This window comes from Lutjanus erythropterus, chromosome 18, assembly GCF_056507025.1.
Source record: "Lutjanus erythropterus isolate fLutEry1 chromosome 18, fLutEry1.hap2, whole genome shotgun sequence".
In the NCBI taxonomy this organism is placed as follows: domain Eukaryota; kingdom Metazoa; phylum Chordata; class Actinopteri; order Lutjaniformes; family Lutjanidae; genus Lutjanus; species Lutjanus erythropterus.
The window spans coordinates 9,745,785-9,763,472 of record NC_139334.1 but is presented as its reverse complement, the minus strand read 5'-3'; the positions used below and the strand labels follow the sequence as shown (position 1 = coordinate 9,763,472).

The 17,688-nt window shown below is 43.0% G+C and overlaps 1 protein-coding gene across 2 annotated transcripts in view; it reads right to left on the bottom strand.

Annotated features, from left to right (window-relative positions):
* Positions 1 to 17,688, bottom strand: part of LOC146310628 (signal-induced proliferation-associated 1-like protein 1) — a 51,148-nt gene that overhangs the window by 22,222 nt on the left and 11,238 nt on the right. For both annotated transcript variants that reach the window (XM_084742030.1, XM_084742029.1), the window contains exons 2-4: positions 2,723 to 4,443; positions 1,449 to 1,579; positions 92 to 280 (exon numbers count right to left, since the gene is read on the bottom strand). In XM_084742030.1, coding sequence (XP_084598156.1) covers positions 92 to 280; positions 1,449 to 1,579; positions 2,723 to 4,214 — 1,812 coding nt within the window. In that variant the 5' untranslated portion in view covers positions 4,215 to 4,443. The remainder of the gene's footprint in view (positions 1 to 91; positions 281 to 1,448; positions 1,580 to 2,722; positions 4,444 to 17,688) is intronic.

The following is a 17,688-nucleotide window of genomic DNA, read 5'->3' as shown; positions in this document are numbered from 1 at the left end:
AACGGAAAAGGTCAACTGTACAAAACAGTTCTGATTGAAAAATAATACTTGAATTTTAATCTTCTCAGAAAATCATGTTTTATTCACATACCCCTTGTTCATCCAGTTTCATCAGCTGCTCAGTGACTTTGGGTGTGTTGAGGGCCAGTCTGAGGCAGGACAGATCCAATTCAGGGAGGAGGTACTCCAGTACCTCTTTGACGGGCAGCCCTCGGGTGGTGCCGTGCTTTGAGGTGGAAGGCACTGCATCCTCCAGGATAGAACCTCGAAGGGTTGTCAGCTGAGTGGATGGAGATTGCAGAGAGGAGTGTGAGAGACGGAGAGAATGCACCTCAGGAATCCTTGATGTTGTGCTTTGAACTTTCTCTTGCAGATGGAACACACAGATAAGCAAAACATGCCAGATCAGGAAAAAAAAAGAAACAAGTCAGCACAGGTTTTAAAATAATAGCACCCTCTTAGTGTACCCTTAAAAAATCTGACATATAACAACAAGACAATTATGACTCAAGGCCTTGGGAAAATAGAAAGTTGAACTGAGGAAGAAGAGGCGGGAGGGCTTGTCCAAGCATTCTGTGTACACAGAGTCTGCATTGTCCTGGGCCCTGGGAGTGAACTCAATCACTTTGCTATCATAAGCAGCTGGAACGGACCAAGGCTTTCTCTCCTGCAAGCTTGAGGCTGTGCAGGGTCTGTGTTTACAATGGACCTGTGTTCCTCATGTTTGGAAGGTAGGATAGGGGGTGGAGGTCCAGTGGTCCTTCAGTCTTAAATGCGGGGGTTTAATCACATGCACCTGTCCTGCCTCAGTCCACAACAAACAGACAAACAGCCACGGGCAGGTGCCTTAACCTCTGTCTGGGAATGCACGTCCATATAATAAATCCCATAACCCCAAATCCCAAACCAAACACAGAGGACTGGGAGCCAACACTGCAACTAAATATGACAGTCTATTTTTACTGAAACACAGAAGTAAAGCTCTCCACACACACAGTGGTTTGAGGTTGTCGGGCACTGACAGGCCTTGGAGGCTGGAGGATGAGTGCACTTCCTAAAGTTTCCTCACACATTGCTGATATTGGGAGACAGCTGAATAGCCTGAAGGCCAGTTGCATAAGATAAAAGGGCTGAGACTGGTTTTACCTCGAGCTGGTCTTCCTAGTATTAGCAGGAATTGGAGTTATCAACCTATACACACCTTCTATGCAGATAAACAGGCCATAAGATCCAAGCAAGTATATCTGACTGTCTAATAACACAAAAATACCAACAAAATGATGTCTTTCCTGACCAAAATCAAAACCACAAATGTGTGAGAGCAAAAATAATAACTGGCTGCATCATTAAATGCTGTGGTCAGATTCACTCTACAGCAGGAAGGATTTAAGTGATGTGGTGCTGAGGTTGAGGTTGGGGTGTAGGAAGGATGGGACACCATGGCTGACCTCGCTGGTTCTGAAGATGAGGCGGTAGTTATACTGCTGGCCGTGCTCCTTGTCCTCATCCAGCTTCTCTCTGCGCAAGCTCACCGCCACTGGACCCAGTGCCTCATCTATCCCAAAGTAGTTCCAGTGGTCTGTGGTGGGAGGAAGTGTCAGAGAAACAGGTTAAAAAAAAAAAAAGAGAACATCTTTTGGGGAATATCAAACATTACTGCTTTAAAGGCCCAATGTGTAGGATTTAGAAACATAATTTTCCTCATTTTAAGTTTTATTTAAAAAAAAAAATTGTAGGTGCATGTTAGTTATATGAAACAGTAATTAATGAGGCCAAAACAATTTAAACAGAATACTGACAGGATAATGAAACCATAAGGCTCTCATTCAAAATGGATGCTTTTGTCCTCCTGTTATTACTGCCATTTTTAGACCACAAGATAAGTGAAATCTGGAGAAAATCTGGGAGCTCCGGAGAGATGGCACACAAAATATACATTATCTGTTACTGTATTTTTAATCAGTTAAATTCTAATCATTATTTAATCATTAACACCCATAGTAACTCTTATTGCATTTCTCATGTTGGTTTAACTCATTTTCATGAGTTTAAAAGACATTACAGGTTCATATCTCTTGTATGTGTGCAGTCAGTAATTAGGTATGGGACAACAATTGCTAAGTGGTAAGTGGTAGGTCTTGATTATTTTGTGATGCTGATTTGAAGGCATCTACTGATAGGGGAGTTATTAATTAAATTATTTATTCACGTTTTTTAAAATTATTCCATTATGAAACTGTCAGAGCTTTGTGCTGGTTACTGCCCTACCTTGAAAACACAGCCTCTTTATTACATGCTGCAAAGTATTTAGTGAACAGAGTATCTTGCGAACTACATTTCCTCAAGTACTGTACTTAAAGGACCAGTGTGTGGGATTCAGCGGCATCTAGTGGTGAATACCCCTCGTCTCACACTCCCTTTCCAAGCCTATGGGAGAATTTACAGTGGCCGCAAAACTCCCTGTTCGTCAGTTCTCAGCTATTGTAGAAACATGGCAGTGCAACATGCAAGCCACTATGGAAGAGGACCTATTTCCCCCTCGAGATATATGCTATCAAAAACACAACAATTCTTATTTTCAGGTGATTATACACGTATTTATGAAAATTTGGTTCCATTTTTATAATACAATAAAAATCACAATGAATCCAACTCAGTGGACCTTCAAACAGCACACATTCATATGCTAATGAGTGCATGTAATGAAACCTTTTAATCTCACCCCTCAGGTAGAAGAACTTCCTGTAGTAGTAGGCTCCCAGGTCCACATGCTCCACAATGTATTGTTTACCCTTTTCGCTGAGCGTACTGGGGCCTTCCTTTGGTCCCTCTAGCACTGCTACTCCAGCATTCGTGCAGTGCGTGCTCACAGATGTTTCATACATGTTTGCTTCCCCACTTAGGGTTCCTGAGCCACTATTACCTGCTCCACCACCCACAAGACCATGATAACCTGCCCCACCTGCTCCCAGTCTGCGTCTCCCGTTGCCATCAGCACCTATCTCATTACGAAAGCAGGGGCAGCTTAGCAGCATTTCATTGCTCTGTTCATCCCCTGCATCCAGGCCAGGACTGTCCCTAGAGTTCAACTCTTCCTGGCTGCCACTAGGGGAGCTGTAAGGCAGGCTGTGTGTGGACGAGAGGGTGGAGGTAGCCGAGGCTACAGCAGCAGCAGATGCTCCGGTGGTGGTGTTTTTCCTCTTGCCTGCAATCTGCCGCAACTGAGCAACTTCGTTAAGATCAAACAGCATGCTTTGAACGTCATAGTGGGCAAAGCCTTTCTGACACACCCAAGGCTTGAAAGGGGGGCCCATGTCCTCATTCCGGCTGTCCTCTACATCAGACCCCGCTCTGGGGGAGTCCGACTCACCTCGGACGTTCCGAAGTTTACGGAATATAGACTCACCCCCTGTCTCAGATTTAGTTCTTCTCTTTGGGGGCTTGTCTCTGTCTTTAGCTTTAGGAGGCTGGCTGTCTGTGACATCCTCCTGAAGATCAATGATGGCCTGCTTGGACCCAACATTCAGCATGTCCTCCAGTTTCTCTGGAGCAGGGCTACGTTGGTCAACTTTGTCCCCTTGATAGCCCTTAAGCATTTCAAAGAAGCTCTCTCCAGATGCTCCATGCTGGTCGATTGAGGAGGTGCTACCATACTCGCGATGAAGAGGGGACCATTTGGCTCCTGATGGTGGTCCCCAGTCCTCTCCACTGTCTCCACTGCCTTCCATCTCACTGATAGTCATGTCACTGTTGCTACGCTGACGGATGCGTCTCTGTCGTGGATTCCTATGTGCGGGACCTCGATAGTCTCCTGGGGCTAGGTAACGGGTGTCAGGGCTGTAGTTGTTAGCTGTGGCCTGGGTTCGATTCTTCAAAGTGTTGTGGATGTTACGCAGCATTGACGAGTCCTGAGGGCTCATTATAGAGCCTAACTTAATGTGACTTTTTCCAGCAGGGGGCATACTAGAGTTCTCAGGCTCTGTATTTGAGTGCCACACAACCCCTGTAACGTCTTTTCTTGGGGGCCAGTCAGCCACCCGAGCCCGTACACCCATTTTAGGCACTCCTGTGCTCACAGTGGTGTGGACATTGTCAGTGCGGGTTGGCACAGCCCCTCCATTGACCATACGGAGGTGGCGCGTGTAAAACTCATCAGTGGCGGGGATGGATCCCCCAACAGTGCGCTCCATGGGTGGGCGCTTCAGGCTGGTCATTGACACCAGTGCCAAAGGCTAAAGGCACTTAGCAGGGAGACATGGCTGCCTCTGGGATGTGACGATGCTCCCTGACTTCATGAGCGGGTTGATCAGTCTTGATCAACAACTGAAGAGGCAGAAAAAGGGACAGGGTAACACCATGTCTTCAGTACTCAAGTCTGCATACTGCTTCCTCAACAGTGTAGACACCACCACTTTGCACTTTTCTTACTCCAGACGTACAATCCTGAAAAGAAAAGAAAAAGTAGTTTGTAAATTGTAAATGACTTTATACTTGACTGGCTTTGATCAATACCTTGTTATACTCTCCTTGACAAGGGAGAAAGCACAATGGTAATTACAATCTCAGTTTTAAGCTAAGCAAGCAATTATCTCCACTTTTTACTGCTCTGAAAATTCTCCATATTTAATAACAAGGGATTTGTTATGTGGAGGGTTTAAGCAAGAAGATGTGGGCTGGTGCATAATCAAAATGGGCAAACTATGACAATTCTCTTTCATTTGCTCTCACAGGTCAAACCTGGGTTAGCTTAGCTCTTAGCCCAGGTCTCTTCCCTTTCTTCCTGGGGTGCTTCCGCTTGCAGTGGCATTTGGTGCTGCAATTCTGGTTGGGTGGTTGGATGGTGCCATGGGCAGTGATTGTCTCAAGGTCAGCTGCACTTAATCATACCCCTCTGCTTCCTTTTCTGACGTTCATGAGTGTTTTTCTGTCAAGGGTCTACGTGTCACCCCAATTTAACCCCTGTTTCATACTCTGCACAAAAGCTAGAATTGAAATAGCTTACAAACAGTGTGTTTTTGTGGCATCTAACTAGCATTTGTTTTCATACAACAGGCCACCTTTTCATGTAACCTTTCCTATGAAAATGTGGGAGGCCATCTTTACAAATATGCAAACATTTCCTCTCTGTGAGAGATTTAATGACAGATAGATGGAAACCACCAAACCTGCCTGCAGAACAGAAGGTGGATGTTTTTTTTTCTTTTGACGGCTTTTTACAGACCAGTGAAAAGTTACTGACATGTTCAATTTTAGATAAGGGGGCCTACTTTTCAAACCAATTTCAGAATAAGCATCGAGGGGGAAACATGAAAGCTCAGCCAAATTCAAAATGAGTTCAACAATGTGTGTCATTTTTTTCCTTGAAAGTCTGAACAAAATTATGCCTTTACCTTTAATTGGTTAATTTATCCAAAGGGAGTGGTAAAGACGACCTTGTTGGCAATTTAATAAACCTGTTCAGGACTTATGTCAGGACCAAGATTAGTTAAAAGTGAGAGAAAAATCATCTGGATGTCTCTTCAGCTGGCATGCCTCTAGCCATCCCTCTGTCGCTGACTCTCGTCTGTTCGCATGCCCCTTCAGTAGCCAACATTAATGAATTGTAATGCCGAGTTGCAGTTTTCTCCATCAAATATCCCAAGCTGCACATCAAAAAGCAAAAGAGGCCCTTTGAAAGTCATCTGAGAAGTGAGTGATGATCCTCTGCCTGACAAATCGGGCCAATTTGGCAGTGAAACAGTGGGGGGGATTAAGGCTCCACTCCCAGTCAGCCCTGCCTGGCTGTGGTTGTGATCACATTAGCCACTAGCAATCAGTGCACTGTGACGGGCCTACAGCACACTGAGCACAGGCACCTTCACACTGTGTCCCAACATCAGGGCCAACTTTATGCTAACTAAGAAGTAAGACATTCACCTTTAAACAATAAGAAGGCATTCAGGTTTAGACAATAAAAGTAAACAGACGTGGATGATTCTAAGTCAAAGAATGGAAAGCAGTGCATAATATCATGTGGCCAACATTAACACACTAAGAGATGGGTTAAATGTTCCCAAGACAATGCAGTGTGTTTGATAGTATCCACATCAATATACAAGTCAAGGAAAGAGTGCAAGTGTGTGTAAAATCTTAGGACTCTGGAGACTATTCAGTTTCCAGACTGCCGAAGGCAAAGCATCCCAAGCCAGCTTTTCTTCAAAACATAGGGGTGTTTTCTGACAACAAACCTCTAAACCTGTGTATGTTATGCAGCAGAGACCCCTTCTGCTACTCCAATACCGAGCACTAGCAAGCAACGTAAGATCTTGCAGTAAGACTAACAGGCATAATGCATAGACCAATAGTGAGTTGAGCTGCTATTTGGTTTGCAGTAAAATTATGCTCCTACTTATTACAACTTTTTTGAACCACAAATATAAAGCAGTACGGAACACGGTCCTCCATAATTAAATTCATTATAGGGGGTTTAATATGGAGCCTAATGTGCTGACAACAGTCTGATAATAAGAAAAATTATTTGTATAATACCATTAAATTAAATGTTCAGGGCCATTTTCAGATTCAAACACAGGATATAACAGTTTCATTGTTCCATGATATGAAATCTTCAGCCAAAAGAAATTAGGGCTGTACTCAAGAGTTAGAAGAGTTCATTCATAACTTGACATTCAAATTCTAAAGGCTCATTTATGCCCCCTTCACATACAAAAATAGATTTGTCCTGTTCAAATGATATAACAGTCGCTGCCCACATCCTTCCAGGCATCCTTTATGATGTCATGGATGTTAAGCAATAAATCCACTAGAGGGCACCACTCAGAGTCAAACGCTATCCCAAAGAAAAAGAAGAGTGAAAAGTTTCAGCAAGCACTGGAGGAAGTTGTAACAATGTGTAGAAAGACTGAAAAGCAGAGGCAGTGTTGTATTTCCCTTAAGTTATTTACTTGACTTTTCACAGTTGGCTTGGTACATATTGTTACTATTATTTACTGTTTGTTTTGTGTGTAGTGTTTTTGAGGATTTTGACTTATAAACACCTTAGTGTCTTAGATAAACGTCAGCAACGTAACATTGTCATCTTCATTCAAACTTGACAGCTAACAAAATAAAACCCACCAAAAATGTCTTGGCTCTCCTTTCCATTGTTCCAACAATCACCAGCTCTGGTTTGGTCAAAATAAACTCTAAATTCACAATGTTACATTTGAAAATACCACCAAAAGAGGAATGAGAGGGAGGTTTTTGGTGAATTTTATATTCTCAGCTAGCTAGCTTGCTAGCAGTTATCAAAGACACTGATGATTGCCTATCAAAATGCTGAAAACACTACCAGCTTAACCAACATAAGGCTGAAAAACCATTAAGTTTGTAGGCAAAGGTAACATTACTATAGCACTGACGGGGAGGAAACTGACATGGACCCCACAAAAATGATATTTGCCACACTAAATTGTGCTAATAGAGAATAAAAGCTTCAAAATTGAAATAAGATGAAAGCAAGTATCGCCACTGTGATCTTTTATCTGTCACATTAGTAAGGGTCTCAACTCTACACTCCCCTAATGAATGGGCCTCTGTTCTTCCGGGCATGAGAGTAAAGTGTCTAGAGCAGATTAATAAAAACTCATTAAGTAATTAAAAAAACTCATTCATGTCCTACTAACACCCTAATGTCTCTGACATGAATAAGAGTGAAAATAGTTAAACTCCAGGTCCTGTCCCAGAGTGTTGAGCCTCATTCCCTCATGCTGCTGAGTGTCTACAGGGACAGACAGAAGAATAGAAGCAACCCACACAACAGATACACGCACACACGCACTCGTCCCAGAAAGCAGGCCTCTAATCTCCTCTCTGACAGACATACAGACAGGCGACGGGCTTCACGATCTTTTCAGATTAAAATGAAGAGTGTGGTATAAAGACTGAGTGAGTGTGTCTTGTGTATGTTTGCGTGTCAGGCTGAACGCATAAAAGAAAGTCACGGAGAAGCTAGGAAACTGAGAAAAAATAGAAGACCCACAACATCTCCTTCCAACTCATCCTGCCTCCTCTATTCAATGCCAGCAGAATTAAACGAAGCAATTTTTCTACAAGTCGGTGGGACATGTCCAGACAGCTTGAGCCTGTTGACTAAATGAGGTTAACTTCCTGTAATTGGGGCTCTGACCTCCCAGCTGGTCCGTCAGGCCCGTCGAGAGATGAGCAAGCAGTGGTACAGATGCAGAGCTGGTGATATCATGGCACACCTCTGAGGTGCAACAATTTGTTGGTCAGGTTGTAAAGATGAGTCTAGACACAGAGGACAGAGTAACTAACATGCCCCTTTGACGACTCAGCCTGCATGTGTAACAGGTGACTCAGCCAGCATGGCCCTAGCAGGATCTTGTGACAAACACACACATGTTAGATGGAATTACAGGTGGAAGATACTGACAGTCAGCAGGTCTGAGTCTTTTAAATCTGAGTCATAAAAATCAGAGAGACTAAAAGAACAAATCCTTAGTCATGACCAACACACAGCATGGGGTGCTAGACTTCATCCGGGGCCTCCTGGAGGGGAACACTGTCGCTGAGCTGACTTGGCTAACTGGTGTCCCAGAGAGAAAGGACAGCATGCTGGATTTGAAAGACACTTCGTCCTGGGTATCCAAACAGAGGGGGAATGAAGTTTCCCAGTAGACTGGGCAAGTGTCTCCAAAGCGGAGACAAAGGAGCCGAAGGATTGCCCTACAAGCTTGTAATTACTGTGTGCTTCAATGGGACTAAGGGGCTGTTTGGCTGACACCATTGGCTTTCAAACAGGCACCCTACCATTTAGCCCATTGGCTCTCCCTGTCTCCTAATCTTTCCCTGCTTTAAGGGCTGACTGGGCTGTTGGGCAGCAGGCACAAAGGTCCCTCTGTCCTGGCTTGGGCAAGACTGAGGCCCCATTCCAACATAGTGAAGTCTTTGAAAACTGCCTGGCACGGGAACCTCACTATGGCTGTGTACATGAGGCCTGCCAGGAAAACCAAATTAATTAGATGCAAGGGGAACCGGAGAGACAGGGATGAAGCAAACACTGAACCTGAATTTGGAAACAAGGGAAAACAGAAGCATCAAAGAACTGGAAGAGTACACCGCTGATGAGCACAGATAGGTAGAAGAATGGCTCACCTGGACAGGAAAAGGCTCATAACAAAAAGCTGAATATTATCAGTGCTAATGAGTGTGTCTGGATGAGAATCAGATCAGGATCATTTGGCTGTTCTGTAATCCACTGACTCACTGTTGCAACACGTATGTGTCACAAATCTGACAAAGATTTAGGGAAGTAAAATGTGAAAAAAAACTTTTCTTTCTAGGGAGGTTTTTATACAGAGGGCTATAGAGGCCCTTGCTTTTTCCTAAACTTGTAATCAAGTCAAATCAAATCCATACTTTCTTTTTTATTTGAGCAGAACAATAAATAAATATCATTTTCACAACTGCATTTTTATTTCAATATGCAATATAATCTGCCATGTGTGCATGCAAATTGTCACCAAGTGTCTGTTTTACATAAAGCAACTTATCATTTATCCTTTAGAAATAATTGCACAGACCAACTTTTGCAGTGAGAAAGTCAAAGGGGGTGCTGTACCTGAAAAGTCGTGTGGTTTGTAAGCTTGCATTGACGCAGACTGGAGGGCTTTACAATCCGCTCACCATTAAGACTACAATCATTTGGAGTGACGCTTAATGCGGCGGACCCTAAACGCAAGCGGCAAACTGAATGAGAGTAGGTAAGGGAGAGTTAAGGGTGTGGATTGGTACTGGGCCTGTGTGTCTCCAGTGTGGAAAGACACAGAGTCTAATAGCAGCTGATAGCAGCAGCTAATTAGCTCTGACTACCAGCTATAACGGTCACTGCTACACTGAGCGCTGGTCAGTTCACTTACTCAGGTCAGCGTCTCCTTCGCTGCTGTGTTGCATATTACGTTGCTACGGGGCCATTTCCCCTACAGCGGCTGTCCCGCCCCATCTCAGCTCCTTTCCCTCTGTTTAGCATTTTTCAAAATTATGCAGTGGGTAGTGTTAGGCTCAGACCTGGAGGTGAAGTTATACTTTAAACCTCAAACTCTTCCACACTGAGCAAACTTTCCCACAAAGCAGTTCATTTTGAGGACTGGGGAGTAAACTGGGGTCTCTACACGTCCACAGAGGTGCAGTCGAACCATGGCTGCCCATGGGCACAACAGATGCACAGGAAGTAACAAAGCATCTCCACCACTCCCCTGTCTCCATCTGCTTTTTTTATACTCTTTTTATGTCTGCTCCCTCCTCCTCTATGTGCATCTGGCTGCGAACCAGGCACAAACCTGCCTGTATGATTGAGCAAACCTGAGAACCTGACACCTTCAGAGAAAAGCAGGCAAGCCTGCTGGCAGACAAATGATACTCGCGTCACCCAACCGCGAGCTGAGATCCTGGAATTCCACCAACTTGAGAGGAGGAAGTGATGAACGTCTGTGTGAGGGGGGAAGAGAAGTAGGGCATGTTCAGGCAAACTGTTGCGAGGAGTGCAACACTGACTGTCCAAGTGATAGTCTGTTATAAAACGCTTTATAGTCTGCCACGATTTTACAACTACATGCTTGTCTTCTATCGTTGCACTGAGCTCCGATCTATGAAATACCATTTCTGGATGACCGACAAATTGTTCAACTGACCACACATGCAATGTAAACACCACGTGTAGTTGGAGCACTTCAAAAACCAGTGGCAGGGTACGGACATTCATCAGCACCATTGTTCTGTGATGTGCTACTGCTCTGCCCTAACTCTGGGCCCCTCGCTATCACTGCAGCACAGTTCAGTGAGTAATGGGCATAGCTAACCACTGGCAAAGCGAATTTCACTCACAGCCTTACACAAGAAGACAGCTCTGGAGGAATGCCAGAATATATTCATTGCCATTATCTCCAGCAGGGTGTCCTCGATCCTTCCTCTCTTCTTATCCACAAAGCACTCCGCCAGGGTTTCACGTATTACGTGGGAGATTCGGCAGGATAAATAGACACTTGAAACACTTGACATAGTTTACAGTTAGAAATGGTAAACCCTTTCCTATTTCCAATGTCATTATCTGGGTGGGCTGGGAGTTTGACAATGAATGCCTTTGTCCAACTCCTTGAGGGCCATTTAAGTCTTTAAAGAAACCTAATTGCACTGCTCACAGCTTAGGTGGTCTGTGGGAAGTAAAGAAGGGTGACTACTTCTTATACATCCCTTTTCTGTTGGTAAACATTCTGACATTTTTGTGGGAGTAGCTTAGCAGGAGACAAAACAATTCCCTCCCCCAGTCATGTTAGTTAACACTAGCTAGCCAGTTTTGGCTTGTTTCTATACAATGGCTGAAGAAAATATGAGCTATTCTGAATATGCACGGTCAGTCACTCTCCAGGGCCGTGAGTGTTACTGATTAAGTTCACATTAACCAGTGGGACCAGACTGCCTGACAGGGCGTTTTTACTGCAATTGCCACAGGATTGGGCAACTGGACACCTGTACATACTGGGCTGGGGGACGAGTGAGAGGAAAACAGCCTGTACAGAATATTTTCACATCTAACATGTAAATTAAGGATTTGGTGATTGTTCCAACAGTGGAATGACTGACCAAGATGGTTTTGGTGAGTTTTATTTGGTTTTTGTCTGTGGGGTTTAAATGAGGTGTGCTTTATGTTGTTAACAAGATATTTAAAGCTCGTCTTAGTTTGGTAAAAGTGAGAAACTTGAATTCAGAAGGTGATCTCTAGTACTTTTTAGTTTAATAAGCAAAACAGGTGAGAATATTTCCTTACTTGATATTTGATTAGTTCATTTTTATTTTTACATTTTCACTTGGTTATGTGGCGTACTACTTGGGTGATCCATGCTTGTTTGCCTCCTGTTTTTCTTTTGTTTTGTGACCAGTTGACACCACAACATAATCATAATGTCGGCACCCTGTCAAAAACAAAAGGATGAATAAATTCCATCGCCTTAAACAGGCTTGTATTCGAATGATTTAAAGTACGTATAACCATCTCCAACAGCCTGCACAGAAGTTTTACAACTTCATGGTCCATAAATGCATTAATCTACAGAGAGTGAGCCAGAGTTGGTTTAGTGCCTCATATCTGGCGTGAGGTTATAGATGACTCGTCTTTATTGAGAAGGCGCAGATTTAAAAGTTGTGTGTTATAAAGAGTCATGGAGTAGAGTCAGTGTGCTGCTGCCTGAAGAGGAATGTAAAAAATTCTAATGAGGTGGCTGCTGCTGCTGCTGCTGGCTGCCGAACTGCAGCAGTTGGGGGCTGAGGCTTAAAAAGTGGAAGTCTGCTCTAGGCTGCACTTTCCCTCTCCCTGCCCTGTCTGTCCAGCTCTAACCCTAGGACTCCATTAGAGAGACAGTGAGCTCCAGATACACATGGACAGGTACACACAGAGACAGAGACTCTTACACATACACATATGAGACAACAAACATAAGAAACACCAAATTCAACAGAAACTTCAAAAACACAAACCAGTCGATTTAGCTCAGAAGAATAAACTCATGGCACAAAAGCTATTTCTGAAGACAAACCAAGCTGTTTTTTTTTGTTTCTGCAAACATCAAACAGAACTTTTCTGTCCCCTACCACCTCATTGAGATGCTTTTTCTGCAATACCTGTCTTGAACTAAGATGACCTTTTCTTGGAAATCCTACATTTGAAATGCAATGAAATGCAAGTTATAGCCTTTGTGTAGAGTCCAATCAGGGCTGCATAGAACAATAGGATCTACCTAATACAAACAAACAATATACTGAGCAGTACATGCAAATAAACATGGTGGTCATGTTTAAATTAAATTTTTCCAAAACAGACTATGGCTGCATGATACAGTAAACAAAAAAAAATCATATTGCAATTATTTTGACACATACAGCAATATGAGTCCCGATTAATGGGAATGATAATTTTTACATCACAATTGTCAATTTCACTGAAAATGTGACATTTGTTAGTATCTGTACAAAACAAAAATGTTTTGTCTTTTTTACATCTGGAGAACCAGATTTGTGGGCCAGGAGGTCTCTGCGGCATTATCATGTTTGTCACAACAATTTGGACTTTACATTTGGCCATACAATTTACATACAGTTTAAATAATATTTCTATTAATTGTGCAGCCCCATTTGTAACTGTCTAACAAATACTACATTTCATTAAGATCTGGTACACTTCTAGAGTTTAGAAATAAAGTAGTACACCTGTAGTGTGTAGTGGTAGCAGTCGTGGTGGTGTGTGTAGCAAAATGTACAGACACTTGTCTTGTGATGAAGGATTTACCTGTTACAGCAGTCTGGTATAAATGGGTCAAACATGTTGATTACTAGAAGGTACACAGGTCAGCAATGGACATGGGTTTTGTGTGTGTAGGTGTGCTGGTGGTTTTTTGTGTGTGTATAATGCTGGAGCACCATAAAGGTGATTGTTGTAAACTTTGCCACGAGTGGGGGCATAGTGCCAAAAGCTGATGATAAAGACCAAAGTCCACTCTGTCAACACTTTCATTCTCTCTTGGTTTTGGGCTACTGATCAGATCATATTTTAAATAATTATTTGCTTCAAATCACAAATTTCCAGGTCAACTGCAGCCCAGGTGCACATATTATTAGGAAGGGGCAGAACTGTGTTGATTAACTAAAAATAAACTTGGCACAAGCTCATTTTGTTTACAGTATATCTCAGGTAATATATTAATCTGACTCTGCTTTGCCACTTTGTTGCTGAATACAGAACAATCAGTGTCCTTGGCTGCCCAGAGTTTTGACACATCAAGAACATCAGCCTGTAGAGGTTCACTGAAAAGGCAAACACTTTGATATCTGACGGCTTAACTAACACAGGAGCTTCAAAAGACATCTTGAGAAATTTAATATGACTATTCCACCTCAATCCTGCCGCACACAGAAAACGCACTGACATCCATTTCCACACAGGCACTCTGCCAAACAGCGCAGCTTTTTCCCAGCAACCTACTGCACCATTTCCTCCAGGTGAAAAAAGATTTGTGATTTATATGGGAATGTTTCCCTGTGACATCTGAGAGAGAAAGGTTTGGATTTTAAAACTAACCCCTAGCACTTGAAAAGTGTCTTTTACCTACTGTTTATACTGACAGCTCCTATAAGAAGCTGTAAGCTGACTCCTGAATTGGCAGTCATGCATTTGAATTTAACAACTAAAGGTTTATTGTGTTTATATTGGAATATTTCCACTTGTTACCTTTAAGTACAAAATGCAGCCATTATTCATGTTTTGCCTTGCTGAGCTGAGCAACTAGGCCACATGGGTGTGTAGATGAAGCACTTTAGGTCTTTAGTCAAGGGTCTGCACGGGTGATTAACATTTTATTTCCAGTAAATTCTTCACAATTAATGACCCCATCATTTTGTTACCTAAAAGCTTTTATTTCGAAGAGGCAAAATGAGGAAATGATTGGTTTTTATGGGCAGTAACATAAAATGGTTCCTACACATGCAACAGGAAAATAAAGCAGATACCTGAAATTAAGAATAGAGGTAAACTAAATTTCTAACCACAGAGATTTAGTTAGAAGCTACAAAATTACTGAGGGATGAAACAAACACTTTTAAAAACCCTTTCTCTCTGCTCACCTGCAAAGACATGTGTTGTCTCAGCTTTCCAGCAACACATAAAAAAAGACAGCCAAACCTGTCTACTGGCAATGGGAGAAGGGTCAATCACCTGCTTTTAGCTGGTTTAGCCACATTTAAGAAACCTGCAGATACATGCTATGGTGTCAGATTAACCGCAGTGCAACAGGAGCATTTCCCAGCAGTGTGCCTTGTTAACAGAGCAGTGAAGGCAGGGGCAGAGAGGTGTTTATAGAGGCACTCCGTTTCCTCTATTCCCCTAACCAAAGGTAAATATGCCTTTCGTAATACCTGAAAAGCAGTGAAAAGCATGTGTTACAAAACAAATACTCCTTGCTCAGCATGGGGCTGGCACACGCTTCTGTGTGTGTGCTCAAGAGTGTGTGTTGGGATGCTGCAGTTTCCATCAGTTGAGGATTAAAATAGAAGGGATGCGAGACTAGCAGCAGTATAATTAACAGTGTTGATGCAAGGAGGAGGGTTGAGTGAATAGTTTGTGTGCTCGCTGTCTATAATTCAGCCTCTCCACGTGCCAGAAGACGGGGGATGGGGCCCAGCCAGGGGGCCCGCCAAACACTTCCAAGCCTGCTATTACTTCATTCTGGGATCACAGGCACTCACGAGCAAAACAAATCAGAGTAAAGCCCGCAGTGCTGCTCACACGTCTCACGGATCTAGCATGTTCAGATTCATTCTGACTGCTCCACTGGATCAATGTCACAGCACCGCCAGTAGCAGCAGAGTGGTGGAGCTGTAGGAAAGTTTGAGCAGGGGTAAACAGAGTGGGTCATCACACGTCAATCAAAATGTCAATTAGATCACGGTGTTTTGACTGTGCGAAGGCTGGTGCCGGAGATGAGATGTGTCACTGCTCGAGGCTGGGGGGATCCAGTGGTCACACACAGTGCATGCCAGGGAACCATGCTGTGTGCATGTGTGTGCCCATCACTGAGTATATTAGTCACTTGCCCATTGCCAGTACTCGCTGGACCCGAGCCAATATGGCCATTTACTGCTGTGGTCTGGGGCTACTAACTCCATGCTTAGAGACAACAAGCATGCACAAATCTTTACTGAAATGCCAATCACATGGCCCCAATGTTCCTATTGGAAACAAAATCATCAATGTTGAGGTTTTAGCCCTGTTAGTGAAAGCTGAGGGCTCAGAGGCTGTTAATGTTGGTTGCTCAAACCACTGACATAAATAAAGATGGACAACGTGTCTCCACTTCCTCCCAATATACAAAATGAAGCCAAAATATCCTGGATACGAGCGTTGCCATGTTGCCCTGGTGACGTACTTCGGAGGCCCGTGCAGTAGTGATCAGGGTTGAAGTTGTAATATCAAGCTCTCGCCCATACAACTGGTTGACTTGCAAGGCTCTGCTGTTTTTTAATCGTAATTACTGGATTTTAAATAGGGCTGCAGATAACTTCACTGTAGATTAATCTGAGGCTTATTTTGATCTTAAATTGATTAATCATTCAATCATTTAATCACTTAGCCTATAAAATATCTAATAAGACTTGTGAAAAATGCTCACCACAATTTTCTAAAGCCCAAAGTTACATCTTCAAATTGCTTTTGCAACAGTTCAAAACTTGAAAACTCTTCATTTATTATCACTAGTACTGTTCAAAATGTGCTTGTTCAGAAGTGACCGATTGCCTGGCTTCTGGTATAGCTGTCTGCAGCTCTCTCGAAACTCATCCAAACACTCAATGACACGTGGTGTAACATTATTTTACCATTACAGCAGCAGTGCAGAAGTTACTTTTAACATGAAGAAAATCCATTTCAAGTGACGACAACTGACAGTAACATGGTCCACCTGTGAATAGCCTAGTCCTGATATATCATGCAAAAAGCAAACAGGGCAGTGATGTCTTGCTGTCCCAATGAAGAGCTGCTTTCCTTTCACCTCAAATGTTTGTGCATAACAGTAATCCATTTCCAATCTGTACATTTGACAGACAACCACATTGCTGGGTCTAAAATTCTCACACACTTTAAATGATCATGTGCTAGGAGTTTTAGAAGTTGAACCAGCAATTGACATTTTTTGCTTTAAAAATGACTGAAAGGATTAATCAATTATCAAAATAGTTGGTGACAGCAACTAATTCTTTTAATCTTTCTTAATTTACTAATCACTGCAGCTCTCATTTCAAACTGCAAAAAGTGAGATTGTATTTCTGTGCATGAGCAGGTTTAAATGTGGGTTTGGCATGAGTACAGGGCCGGGGTGAAAGCAGTTAGGATTTCATGTACAACTGTGAGTGAGGAGCAAGGTCAGTCGACAGCAGCCTGACATATTCTCACAGCAGAGGTGTCAATATGACAGATGTCTGTGATGTTTGGAAGTCATCCACTAGCCTGTCCTCTCACATCCTCTGCCTGATTACACAGGTAGCAAACAAGCCCAATCACAGAGGACAGACAACGAAGCAAGAATTACGATGTGACGTCCACCCTTACCACACAAGGTAAGTAAAGCACATTTTAATTCATCACAAACTCAGAAATAATCAAGTGTTCACAGAGGAAATCAGAGCCTGTTTGCCCATGCAACAACAACAACAGTGCATGTGTTGTTAAAACACAAGCACATTAACTGAATGCTCAGATCAGATAACTTCCTGACAGGAAAAAAAGAATGAAAACACTGTCAGTTACAGAAAAACAGAGAGCTCTCAGGGAACATGAAACCCACAATAGAAACTCATTGTGCTGCTGAAACTGCATTTTAAGAATGGAAAACTTTGGGAATGACATGTTGGTTTGTTCTTTATTTAGACAATTGGGCTGTCTGGACAGGTTGTGGCAAGGTGATGTTGTGGATAAGCAGCATGTTTGGGAGGGTCAAGACCCTGCTGAGCAAACATGAGAAACATGAGCTTCAATGCAGCAGCAGCACTGACCACAGCCTATTTAAACCACCACAGAGAGAATACCATCAAGTCTATCTGTAAGACGCTCTGATACTTTGAAGTAGGGCTGCATCTAATGCTTAATGA